Below are 14,037 nucleotides of genomic sequence, written 5' to 3' on the forward strand. Positions count from 1 at the left end.
GTTAAAGGTCTTGGTAAACTTGTGACACAGGTGACCTGTATCTGCAAAATGATGCTGCAGCACAATCACTGTATTTCACAGAATCCCTGACTGGTTGAGGCTGGAAGGGACATCTGGACGTCATTTGGTACAACCCCCTGCTCAAGCAGGGCCACCTACAACAAGCTGCCCAGGACTGTGTCCAGATGGTTTTTTAATATCTCAAGGAGGGAGACTCCACAACCTCCCTGCACAACCTGTGCCAGTGCTCAGTTACCCTGACAGTGAAAAAGTATTTCCTGATGTTCAGAGGGAACCTCCTGTGTGTCAGTTTGTGCCCATTGCCTCTTGCCCTGTCACTGGGTGCCACTGAAAAGAGCCTGGTCCTGTCCTCTTTGCACCCTCCCTTCAGGTATTTATATAAGTTGATAAGAACCCTCCCCAAGCCTTCTCTCAGCCTCTCCTCACAGAAGAGATGTTCAAGTCCTTCATCACCTTGGGCACCTTTTGCTGGACTGTCTCCAGAAGCTCTATGCCTCCCTCTCTTGTACTGGGAAGCCTAACCTCAAACTCACTGCCCATTAAGCAGAATGAGAAGAGGTCTAAGTGCTCTACTAGATGAAGAAACTTTTTTTCCAAGGCATACAGGAGCTCAGGCTGCATCTGTGGCAGTGCAGAGTCAAGTCCTGACCATGCTTCAGCAGTATTAGTGCATATCTGAAAATTATGCAAAAACCTGCTGGTCTCCACCGTTACCTAAAACAATGCAGTCCCACAAGTAAGCAGTAGTCCCATGGGCCTCAAATCCCCACCTTGGTAAGATTAGGTCTGTCCACAGAAGTCTGAAAGCTAGATGATGGCAAGTGGGAGAAGGTATCCTGTAAGCATCCCAGGCTCTGCCAACTGCAGTTAAGTCCTGGAACATCCACTTCCTCCGTGGTAATGAGCACTCAGCTTCTGAGGACAGATCCAGTCCCTCTGCAGAAGATGCAGAACTCCTTACAGCAGGCCTCTAAAGCCAGTGTTTCTCAAGGTGCAACCTGAAGCTGTTTTCACATGTCACAAAAGTGCTAAGCAGCTGCAGCCAGCATTCACCAAGCATTGACCCTCACACAAAAGCACTGGTGTGTAGTCATACAGTGCTCATAAGGTGGATGAGCCGTGACCGCTGTGCATGCAGTACACAGGAGAAGCCTGCAGGTACCCTGAGGCGTAGGCAGACAGCTAGGATAGGTACTCCATTACAGTACACTCTATTCGGATGCAAGCAGGTCCCCTGCAAATAGATCCAAGGGGCTCGCTCAACTGTATTTAACAGAAATAATGACAGCAAAATTGTACATGTGCCTGAAGTACACTCCCTGAGACAAATTACTCCAAATCTTGCAAATTATAAATACCTAAACACCCCACACTTATTATCCTGACACCCAGTTTGAACAACATTTCTGTTCCATACCAGAAGAAAACAGAACAAGCTAGAAGTGAACTCCTGGACAGGTAGAGAATACATGACAGAGAGTTTTGTTCAGGGAGCTAGTCACTGGATTTCTGTGGAAGATGGAGTGGCAGAGTTTAGACAATTTTCATTGCTAGAAAAGGAGGAAAAACATTCAGAAGGGCAGGCTGGCTAGAGAGGTCAGAGTATCATTGCACTATTGAAAGTGAAGAATGGGGTGGGGAAAGGGGGGAAGTGCACTTACTTAGCACAAAAATCAAAGTAAGATTAAAATTAAGTGAATAATCACATTAAATGGAGAAATGAAGCTGTTTGTACAAATATTACAGATGCCTACGTGACACACCCAAAGAATTCCTAATATACAGATGTAGATTTGAAGACAGAGGTATAACTGAAGCAAAGATTTACACATGTTCATTGATTAGCTTTTTTTATACTTCAGAATTTGCTTGCAGCCAGTGATCTTTAATATTTTTTGTTTCAATCTTAATAGAGGAAAAACTGACACAAAAGCTGGTGCTAAGACAGATGACTAAGTCACAGCTAGCGTGACAGACAACTGAGCGGGGCTCCTTAAACACTTTAATGAAAAGGCAAGGAGGTATAATCTCCCAGAGCCATGTAACTGATGCTAAAGGTCTCAAGCAAATTACCTCTGTATTTCTGCAAGTTTACAAATTGTAATTTCTGAACTAGAAAAGCACCACACAGAAGTACTTCTTAAGAAAAAGAACATGTGGCAGAACTACAGTCAAAAGTAACTGTGGGAGCATGTGATTATGACTCGATACCATTTGCTGTGTGTAAATAAAGGAAGTCCAACACCAGTAGTAGAGGTATGTTACAGGTATGTTGAGTTTCATGAGAGCTACTTTAGCAAAAGCTGACAGAATTACAAGTGTAAATAACTGGATTTAGATTTAAAACAAGAACAACTGGGAGTCATTTCAGAACATGAAATAGCCTAGACAGCCTCAATTCTAAAAAACAAGGAAAAATTAAAAATAATAAAAGCAGCCTGGATAAGAGGGGAGGTGAAAGGAGAAAATTGGAATAGGTAAGCCAAAAATTTGGAAGTTTCACAAATTTTTAATGGAAAGAGTCAAATGAAGAACTCCAGGGCTCCGCATGAGACCTTGCTCCCCCCTCCCCCCCCCCGCCATCATCAAACACTTAAAACCACATTGGTCCCTCACTAAACTGCTGTGGTAGAACACTTAACATATCTGGTTTTTGGTTCAAAGGCTAAAATCTTTAGAGATTATCGTAAGTCTAGTTCTTAACCCTAACTAGATCTAATAATTATTAGTAGTATATTACTCTGTTGTACAGCCAAACACAGAACAAAACCACAGTGAATGAGAATTCATTATTATCATGTCTTGCAGATAAGAAGCAAGAATGAATGGAATTAAGTAAATAAACCCAAGAGAACAAAAATTACTCTGGACAAAGAATGCTTCTAGATTCCTATGATCACAGATGGTATTAAAAACCAAGCTTAAATAATCACAAGCCAAGCCATCTTTAGAAGTAAAATACTACTGACGCTAACACCAGAGTTAGATCAAACATGCTATTAGTCAATTTACTCAAATTCAGTAATTCCAATGGATCTCTTAGTCCTGTTTATAGAAAATACTCAATTTTACATTTTGATGAAAGCAAATTTACTCCTAAATTATCCATTAAGCCTTTCTATGAAATCAGCTGCTAAACCAGGAGAAAGAGTCATCTAAGTGAAATCCATCTTTTCATAGATCAGAGTATGTGCTTATTATTTACCATTTCAGTGCTGAGATAAACACAGACCACGAAGAAACTGAACATAATACAAAAAAAAAAAAAATCTCACACTATTTCTTCTCAACATTCTCTTCTCACCAAGAAAAACAAAAGTATGTTTAGGTGCATTTTCACAGGAAAAAGTCAATAAATAAAAATAAAGCATTGTTCCATCCAGCAATCAGGTTGGGAAGAGGTATAACATCTTTAATTCCAGGAAAACTTGTTACCAAACCATTCTAATCTTAGAATCACAGAATACTTTGGGCTGGAAGGGATCTTCAAAGACAACCCAGTCTACCCCCGTGCCATGGGCAGGGATATCTTTCACTAGATCACGTTGCTCAAAGCCCTGTCTAACCTGACCTTCAACGCTTCCACTGATGGGGCATCCACAGCTTCTCTGGGCAACCTGTTCCGGTGCCCCACCACCTCCATTGTAAAAAATTTCTCCCTTATGTCCAGTCTAAACCTGCCCTCTTTCAGTTTAAAACTGTTGCCCCTTGTCCTGTCAGTACAGATCCCGGTAAAAAGTCTCCCTCTGTCTTTCTTATAAGCCCCCTCTGTATACTGAAAGGCCGCAGCAAGGCCTCCCCAGAGCCTTCTCTTCTCCAGGCTGAACAACCCGAACTCTCTCAGCCTTTCTTCATAGCAAAGACTATGATCAGAGAGCCCTCTGATCATTTTTGAGGTCCTCCTCTGGACCCGCTCCAACAGGTCTATGTCTTTTTTATGTTGGGGGCCACAGAGCTGGACACAGTACTCCAGGTGGGGTCTTACCAGAGCAGAGCAGAGGGGCAGAATCACCTCCCTCGACCTGCTGATCACCCTTCTTTTGATGCAGCCCAGGACACAATTGGCTTTCTGGGCTGCAAGTGCACATCACCAGCTCATGTCTAATTTTTCAGCCACCAGTACCCTGAAGTCCTTCTCCACAGGGCTGCTGTCAACCCATTCATGCCCCAGTCTGTAATGATGTTGGGGACTGCCCCAACCCATGTGCAGGACCTTGTACTTGGCCTCGTTGGACTTCATGAGGTTCACATGGGCCCACTCTTCAAGCCTGCCAAGGTCCCTCTGAATGGCACCCCTTCCCTCAAGCATACCAACTCCACCACTCAGTTTGGTGTCATCTGGAAATGTGCTGAGTGTGCAACTCAATTCCACTGTCTATGTCATAATGAAGACATTAAACAGTCCGATCCCTTGAGGAACACTACTCATTAGTCATTTCCACTTGGATATTGGGCCATTGACTAACACTTTGAATGCAGCCATGAAGCCAACTCCTTACCCATCTAACAGTCCATCTATCAAACCTGTATCTCTCCAACTGAGTAGTAAGAATGTTGTGGGGGACCATATCAAAGGCCTTACAGAAGCCTAGATAGATGACATCCGTAGCATTTCCTTTGTCCACTGATGCAGTTACTCTACCGCAGAACACCACTAGATTAGTCAGGCACAATTTGTCCTTGGTAAGGCCATGTCAGCTGTCTCTCATCACCTCCCTGCCTTCCATATGATATGGCATACCTTCCAAGAGGATCTGTTCCATGATCTTAAGGCTAAGGCTAAGTTATAGCCTGAGTTTTGGCTGGAGTTTTCACATTGCCAAAGATGTCGCCCTGTCTTGGAGGATGAAAAAAAGTTTCACACATCAGAAGTGTTTCTCATGGGGGATTTACATTAAATCCTTTTGCCATGACATCCAACACCTATAACTTCTCAGATGAAAATCCCCCACAAAAATTCACTCAAAAGGAGACTTGATGGATTAGGGGAATGGTAATGAGATAAAGAGACTTTCATCTCTAAAGCTCTCTCTCAATAATGGTCCAGGTCAGCAGTGTTCAAAAGTCACACAGCTGCTTGGTGGCCTGCACTCTGAGATAAGTTACTGATCTCATCATTGTTAATGATGACCAGGAGCATACATCATAACCACCTCTAATAAAAAACTGGCAGCCTCAGGAGAGGAGAGATCAAATTGGCATGAAGATTGTCACCCTTTCTGAAAATACTTCGAAGTGTCAGGTTCCATCAACACACAAACATGAAACGAAAAGGAGCAAAAGAGAATTTAACAAAAGCTACTTAAATATATGTGGAAGACCATGTGTTTTATTCTTTGGGCTTTTTTCCCCAGCACACCCATACAGTGTCTCAGTTTCTAGGCTACGACTATTTCCTTTTCACAAACAAACAAAAGTAGAAGTGAGAACTACTGTAAGAATCATTATTTTCTCTCCTAAAAGATCAGCTGAGTTAAAGCAAATTATGCTTGTAACAGAGGAGTATTCTGAGGTTTGGGCTTTGTTGTTTGGGTTTTGTTGTTTGGTTTGGGTTGGTTTTTTTTTGGGGGGGGGGGGGGGGGGTAATTACTACTTTTTACAAACCACCTTTGAAAGGTTTTCACTATCAACATAAATGTTGACTTGCATGCCATCTAGACAACACACTCCAAAAGGGCAAACATTAAATCATCCATGTACCTGGATAGCTATATAAGAACCTGTTGAAGATCCATGAATGATGCCTTTAGTTTTCAGCATTTAATTTCCACGGCTTTTACTGCTCTGATCTATGAGATGAAGTGGCACATATAGTGCTTACTAAATCCAGTATCAGAGTAAAATAAATGTTCCATACCTGATCCTCAGTTTCCCAAGCCTGATCAGTTCCTAAAAGCACAAGGAATGATGGCATCTTTCCCAACTTCTATGAGTTTGAGTTTTTCTGGCCTTATAAGTTAACAGTTGCTGCTACAGAAACCTTCTGTTTGACTTTCCAGCTGATTCCATTCACCCAGAAATGTGGGCTGGAATAGCTTTTGGCTTTCGTTTCCAATATTGTCTAATATGAGCAAGATAATTTACATTTACACTGAAGACTTAAGAGTTAAAAACTCTCCTGTGATGGGTTTACAGAAGAAAACCAACTTTCCTTAACTTACATAGATGTTCTCACTCAGTAAAAGGATTCTTGCCAAAGATTATCTTGTTTCTTTTGCGTTTGCAGCTGGTAGAGCAATGAACTAGCCAAGGACCAAGAAGTGGTATGCTAGCAGCCAGTGAGCACGTAGCTCAGGCACAGTGACAGACATACTAACAAGACTAGACAGTAATGTATATTCTGTGTCATAAGAGTAAATACTGTGAAATCTAAAATATTTTTGCCTAATAGAGCATTTGAAAACATACCTAAGACACATTCATTACATAGTACCGCAGTTTATAAAACTATGATCAAGAAGAGGATTTCTTTCGGTTGATTTCATGGCTATATCATAACTAAACCAGTAATTTCTAAACTCTTGATTCCTGTTTACTGAAAGAATCTTTAACAGGTTGGGTTTCCATCACATCCAATTACACCAGATTCCTACAGAATAGTAAAACTGAGCTCTTACCTTGGATTTAACTTGAAGGTAGCTAACCCCATCCAGCAAAAAACCCTTCTGATCCATGTTTGGTGATACTTACCAAGATTAGAGCTGTATTTTCAGTTAACTTCAAAACAGTTAAGGACCTAACTGCATTGATCTCTTCAGAGGAAAGAAGATTCTAGGAACTAAGGAAAAAAAAAGGGAATATAACATATTGCAAATGCTGACTGCCCTTTCCACAATTTCTCTTGAGGAAAAACAAATCCTCCCTCAGAAGACTTGCTGGGTCCCAAAGCATTTCAACAAGGACCACCATGGCATTCCTAGATACAAAACAAGAGGCACAGATAATCAATGAGGACAGGACCTTGGGCAGACATTTAATCCACCTGTTTGCTCTGAAACAAAACCAGACCCAGGCACAAGACAAAACTGTCTGTCTAGTCCCAGTCCTAACAGATGCTTCTTCCACACACAGAGCAGGTCAACCTAACTTACAAACAACAAAGCTCTGAGATGAAGGTGTCAATATGCAGCTCAGCTGTGCTAAGGCAACAGTGATACAGTCTCTGTCTTTTCAATTTACTGAATCTCTAGGGGTTTCCACTTTCAGAAACTTTCAGATGTTCCACTGCTTTATTCAAGCTATACACATATTGCACACCACCTCCTCCTCAGAGAAAGACGAACTGAACCACCACAGTGGGGCTCGCCTAAACTGCATCGTTCGTATCAATAGTCTGCTGGATGATTCTGCCTGAATGGATCAACAAAGGAGCAATCTTGTTTTGTGGGTTTTATTTTTGTTTCTTGAATAGCCACACCACCTTCTCAAATGCAGAATGAAATCAACAACAGCACTTTTCTGTTGGCATCTGCACAGGGGTTCTGGGATAAAACTCTACAGAACCCTTAAACACTAAGCATAGCGTGCAAATTCAGTAGTTTGATTATTCCATGCCATTTGTCCTTTGAAAACCCACAAAGGACGAAAATCTGTAGACAATCACCCTTCAGTTTAGTCTCTGTATCAACATTACTTATTGGGGGAACAATGTGCTTTCAGAACATTTAAGATTTAATCTTTACTTTAGCTTGAAAAAGTTTGTGCTGTTCCTGGAACTTCCCCAGCAACTTTCAAAACTTTTAACTTCTAAAACTGTAGTATCTCTTAAACTCATGCCCTCCAGTGTTAATGCATCTAACTTCTTTGCAGAGTTAACAATACTTAAAGCCTGCTGTATGCTTCCTTCTTTGATGCTAACACCACATAAATGGCTTCCTGGTATTTCCTACATTCTAATTCTTCCTTGGTTTTGTACTGCTTTCCTGCTCTTCGTTCTTGCCAGTCAGAGGTTTTATAATTACAGTAAATAAAAGGTGAATGCTGAAAAACTTCCATAATTTTATTAATAACAGCTGTTCATACATAGTAGCATTCGAGTGCAAGAACAGATTTTTCCTGAGTCTTATACCACCCAGCAGGACAAGAAAAAATGCTTGGTGCTTGAAGTATTTTATTACTGCAACAAAGCTAATTATCATTAATCACACATCTACCTTATAATGTTATTTTACACCTTCCTGGGATTAATTTTGCCAAGATTGTCATATTATTTCAAAAGAAATGCTTTCCCCTGTGCAATTGCCATTATACACCAACAAAAATAATTTGAAGCAGCTAAAAAAGCAGAATTACTACTTCTTAACTTTGCAGCATACACTCAAATGTCCATTCTCAAGAAATTCTTCTGCTCAGCATATACTTTTCCCTCCTGCACTAATTCCGTGTTGTTTGTCAATGTAAAATACAATTTTGGGGTCAATTGGCTCTTTGACATATGAATAAAATTAAATTAGTCAGAATTCTCTGACTATTCAGGCCCTCAGCTAGTTCCCATTAACTTCAGTGGGTGTAGATCACTTCTAAAGAAGTAAAACCAAAAGAGCAACAAACCCTTTTTAATGGCTGCAAACCAAATCCCTTTGTGATGCACTAAAAATAAATATGTTCTTAAATATGTTCTATATATATGTTCTTCATATGTTATCACAGTGATATCCAGATGATGTTTTGTGTTTTCCTCAAAAAAAAAAAAGTTAATTTTATATATGGACATATATGTCTAAATAAGAACATATAAAGGTGTTCTGCATCCAGAATGAAATTTATTTCCCTAGGAACAGCTTCTGCTAAATAAGAGATATTTACCAATCTAGTTACAACACATACCAAGATGTACGTTAGCTATTTGTTCATTTTATAATCATAAATATGTACTGTGGTAAGTGCCTAAAATATTTTGAAAGTGTTCAGTGTGACTAGGACAAACTCATACAAGTAAAAGTTACAGGAAAAATAAGAAAGCTTGCTTGTTCCTCTAGCTGAAAAAAAAGCTGTATAAAACCAGAGTACTCCATTGTTGGCTTAATGGACCCACTTCCTCTTCAACTTGTCTACAGAAAGTCCAAGTCTTTGCTAATTCACCAAGTTCTGTATGTAGATCTTTAATTCATCTGACACAGGTATAAGAAAATAAATGCACATACATCCTGCATGCTTGCTGGATATTCACCTTATGTTCAGAACTGTCTTTCCACATAAGACTGGTTGCCATTCATGCTAACTCAAATGCCTTGTCTTCCACCTGTTTCCTTTGGTAACGCATAGAGAATAAAAGGACACTCATATCAGGCAACTCTCTTCACTGACACATCTGCTATCTCAAACATGAGACAGACCTACCCCTTAAAAAAAAACCATGTTTTGCACATGACAATACCAATAAATATGCCACAAAATAGCAAACACTTTCACACACCTCCAGTACTTAATTTGGCCAAGGTTTATAGATATGTAGGTATAGCTAGCCATCTAGCATGACACTGCCGGATTATTATCTTAGATACTCAAGGCATTTCCCCACTGAAAAAACAGTGTATAATATATAGAGTGTGCAGGCAGAGGACATCCAGAATTGAAGATTTATGGCTACAATCTATCACACAGGCCCGAATGCTGCTTTCTGAGACCATGCAAGATTGCCATCGGCAGGCAAAGTGATATACAAAAGAAGTAGAGCACATGTCTCTCACTACTTAACAATAAATATGTACATTCATGCTTAAAATACAAGTATGCAGAATACTGTACATTTTGTTTGTCATATACCAATATAAAACACTAAAACACCTCTTTTTTTTCCAATTATAAAAACAATGTAAGTGTTTTTACAGCTAACAGCAAACAATGGATGAATATTAACAACTATAAGCTCTGGAGAACAATCATAGGGTTTTACAAAGTGTTCAGCAGTAATGAAATCCAGAAGAATTTGGAAAATACGTGAGATTAAAACCAAATTCAGTGGAAGACTGAATTTGTTCCAAAGTGCCTTAAACATTACAGCCAAGTTGTGCTAGCTGAACTACCAGTATGTCTTTGTAATATGCTTCAGTGCTTATTTCTGAATTCTGGCTTTTCAGAATTACAATATGAAAAAAAATACTTTGTCCTATTCTAATCTGTTCCAAAAATAAAGCAGTGATGTACAATAAAGTACCTAAAAGTGGTATTTTAGTGTTCAATCACAGAGAGGGTTTGTTTTTGAACTAATACTTAAAAGTAATCTTAGCATGCAGTAAAAGTTTTCCATAAATGACTTAACATTTTAAACTCTTTGATCCCATGAAAACTAAAAAGATATCACCATTAATACACAAAAAGCGTGTACTGAACACAGTGCGTATGTGTCACACAGTAACAGTTAGGAGGAAATTAACTCACTTCGTAAGCACTGTATCTTTCACAAGTTAAGGGGGGACAAACCTGGTCAAAAAGTGTTCATTTTTTCCTTTGCATTTGCTACATACATGCATTTGCACGTACGTATGTCTAATTTTTAGAGACATGAGAAAACAGTCTGGCACAGATACTCTTATTTGTGCCTTAAAATCCTTTGAGTTAATAATACCTTTCACTTTGCACTTGCAACAAGTCTGAGGAACATGTATGGCCAATTAATGCGGCTCAGCTTAAATTGCACTAGTAGTCTCCTTACGAGCCAAAGGATATGCCTCAGTCCCATATTCAAAAGCCTTTAACCCTCTCAGACTTTTAAGTCCCATAATACTTTAAAAAGTGGGACCGAGAAGTTGGCACTTCTGAAAAAAAGAAAAAATAAAACAAAACCAAACAAAGCCCAGTTTGCCTATCTTTACATAAAATAAAATTAAGCAACACCAGTAATTTAAGTTCTGAGGGGGTAAGACATGTAATGGGGACAGTAAAGGTCTGTTCCATTTAAAAAAAAAAAAAAAATTACTTTAAGCAATTTCAGATGGTTTTCATGCTACCAGCCTCACAGTTTTTCATGACTACTTTTCTATTCTAAAATGGTTTTGTCTGTCTCATAACCATGTGAATGATCCACACAAACAACACGAACTTAATAACCAAGCAACTGCCTAAACTGGGGAAGCAGTGAGAGTGAATTTAAAAAAAAAAAAAAGTGCTGTCAGATACCTAAAATAAACCCACTAATAAAAAAGTTTTCCTCAAAATGTGTTTATAAATTGAAACTTGAATCTCTACCCAACCCCACGACTCCAACAGTGGTTCACCACTATACTGCATTTTACAAGATGAGATCATTAAGTGTTAATTCAAACAGCTGCACATGCACACATACTTTCAGTCAAACATGTAACAGAGGTTGACAAAGCAAAAGACCAAAAATGTGTACACAGTAACAATTTCTGTACTGGTTTCGTTACCCAAGTACACAGCACACTGTTAAGTGTGAGCAGCCGAACCTTCACCCCTCTTGGTCTCTAGTACATCAGGCTTACGCCTTAACAAGCGTCTCAGAACTCTTGGTTTGCACTGATGCTGATGAATGCAAAAACCTTTCACGCGGGCAAGTCAAGAGAGTTTTTCTTTCTACAGGTCGGCTTCTCCCCTGTTCCCCCTCAAGCCACCACATCCCGTTTGGTCCAAAGCGATGCCACAGTTGGACCCCGGTCACCACCACCTACACTTCACGTTACCGGTAGTATGACCTTGCAAAGCAGTACAAGCTCTGCATTACTGACTGCAGAAGCGGATCTCTGAATTCCTCCTCTGGGTAATATATATTGGTCTCATTCAGCAAGTTTGGTACATTTTTGAAAACTTGGGAGAAGCCTCTAGCACTACTGCAAGAAAAATCAGAAAAATACAGAAACAATTTGGACCTGAGTAACAAGTCAAACGTGCCAACTGCTGCTCCCAAAGTGAATGCGTATCGTTAAATAATTATACTTAAACATCCATAAAATTAAGCAAAGGCAAGCTATCTATCCCCTATTTTACCTTCTTTGTCAATCTTGAAACAGCCACAACATGCACTTCCACCAACCAAAGCCAGACCAAAACGAGACAGAACGTTACTGCTGGAAGTGCTGCATCTGTCTCCACTGCTTCTTTTCTACACCAGTTAAGGATCCCAACACCCTTCTCCATATCCAGAAGACAATCTCCAAGAAATAGCACATTCATAAGGAAGCACTAAAACGTATTCCGACTTACCCTTTCAACTCTCCTTACCTCACTGAAAAGGCAGTTTACTCCCCCAGTATAAATCTCTACTGTCATATACATGACCCAAGACAAAAATCTTCAGCATAAACATCCCGCGTCCACTTGGAACATCCCCACTCATCCACACGCCAGACAGTGCTGCAGACATATTTCAAGGCCTGCGAGTCGCCGGCAGAAGCCGTATTACCACGGGAGCTACACGACATAGTAGTGCACACTGGATACAGACAGACGTATTTTAATTCAAAAGGCTTATTTTAACACAAGCCAAATTTCTACTAGATAAAGGCCGCCTCTGCGTACTTGTGGCTCCGAAATAACAACCTGTTTTAATTAAAGAGAAATGATACAATAGATTTTATTTCCTGACCAGTGGGTGGATTCCGAAGGTATTAAAGATCCTGTCATCTTCCTGCACGCTTCAGGTTATTCCTCAGCTTCGCGTGTGCATCGGGGGCTCTACGGTTCCCTTTTCTTTCTAAAAACCAGCCTACAATCTGAGCACAAGCCCCTTCTCCCAGTCTACCTCATTAAATAAAAACCACGATAAAAAATGCAGCCAGGGAGCCAACAACCTTCCCGAGGCTCGCAGAACAATGCGGATACCAAAGCCGCCACCATCGCTCCGCACAGCAACTCCCCCTGCGAGTCCCTTCGTCAATCCGCTTTCTTGCCACCGCTCTCCCACACACTCGGACGCCGACATTTGCCCACCCACCCCCCGCACTCCCCCCCCCCTCTCCCCCCCGGCCACCCTTCCCCTCTCCATTTTGGAAGGCCGCTCGCCCTCCACCCCGAGCCCACCCGCAGGACCCGCCCGCCCCGCCGCCGGCGATGCCCGCGGGCGGGCACAGGCGCCCCGCCGCGGACGGGCCACGGCCGCCGGCTCGGCGGGGCGGAGGCGGCGAGCGCCCGGGGGGCAGCCCAGCCGACCCCGCCGCCGCCGCCTCGGCCCCGCCATGGACCGCGGCGGCCGGAGGGAGCCCGGGGCGGCGGCGGCGGCCGGGCGGGCGGGCGGGCGGCAGCCCCGGCGGCACCTGGGGCGTGCGCGCCGGCGGCGGCCCGAGCCGAGCCGAGCCGAGCCGAGCCGCGGCGAGGCGATCCGAGGCGGCCGGCGGCAGCCCGCACTCACCCAGCAGCAGCAGCTTCAGCTCCCGGCGGGCGTCCCGCTTGTCCCGGCGCAGCTGCCGCTCGATCTCGTCGTTGATCCGCCGGGCTTCCTTGGCTTCCTCGCTCAGGCAGCACGCCATGATGGACTCCAGAGTCATTCTTCCTAACTGGTTCAGACACAACCCCCACCCCCCCTAAAATCGCACGCACACAGGCACACGCGCCCCGCGCTCACACACACGCACCCCGCCGCCGCCGCACCGGCCCCGGGGGGCACAGGCGCTCTCTGCCCAGGAGCGCCCGCCGGGCGCCGCAGGGCAAGCGCAGCAGCCGCCTCGATGCCACAGAGGGGCGAGGAGAAAGAGGCAGGGCCGCTGGCGGCGCGGATCCCCGCTCCCTGCCGCTGACACCCGCCGCTGCCAACTCCTCCTCTCCTCTAAATCATGCACCAAACAACATGGAAACATCCACCGCGGCGGCAGCAGCGCTACCCAGCCGAGCCGAGCCGCTCGCCACCGCCGCCCCTCGCCCCCCTGCTCTCCCCTTCCCTCGCCGCCGCCCGCAGCCGACGCGCTCCCCGAGCGTCCCCGGCGGACGACGCCCCCCCCGCCCTCCGACGCGACCACCCCACCCCCTGTGGCAGCGCTAATGCCCGCCGATCCCTCCGCCCCCCCGCACGCACATGTCCCTGCCGCTGCCCGAGCCCTGGAGCGGGAGCCCAGCTCCAGCGGG

General features: G+C 43.2%; 1 protein-coding gene across 1 annotated transcript in view; it reads right to left on the reverse strand.

Moving 5' to 3' along the window:
• The window catches only part of GNAQ (G protein subunit alpha q), a 128,829-nt gene extending 115,366 nt beyond the window's left edge, over nt 1-13,463 (reverse strand). The window contains exon 1 of the mRNA XM_075727003.1: nt 13,328-13,463. Coding sequence (XP_075583118.1) covers nt 13,328-13,463 — 136 coding nt within the window. The remainder of the gene's footprint in view (nt 1-13,327) is intronic.
• Nucleotides 13,464-14,037: the final 574 nt, after the last annotated feature.

Source organism: Pelecanus crispus, chromosome Z (assembly GCF_030463565.1).
Source record: "Pelecanus crispus isolate bPelCri1 chromosome Z, bPelCri1.pri, whole genome shotgun sequence".
Taxonomy (NCBI): Eukaryota; Metazoa; Chordata; class Aves; order Pelecaniformes; family Pelecanidae; genus Pelecanus; species Pelecanus crispus.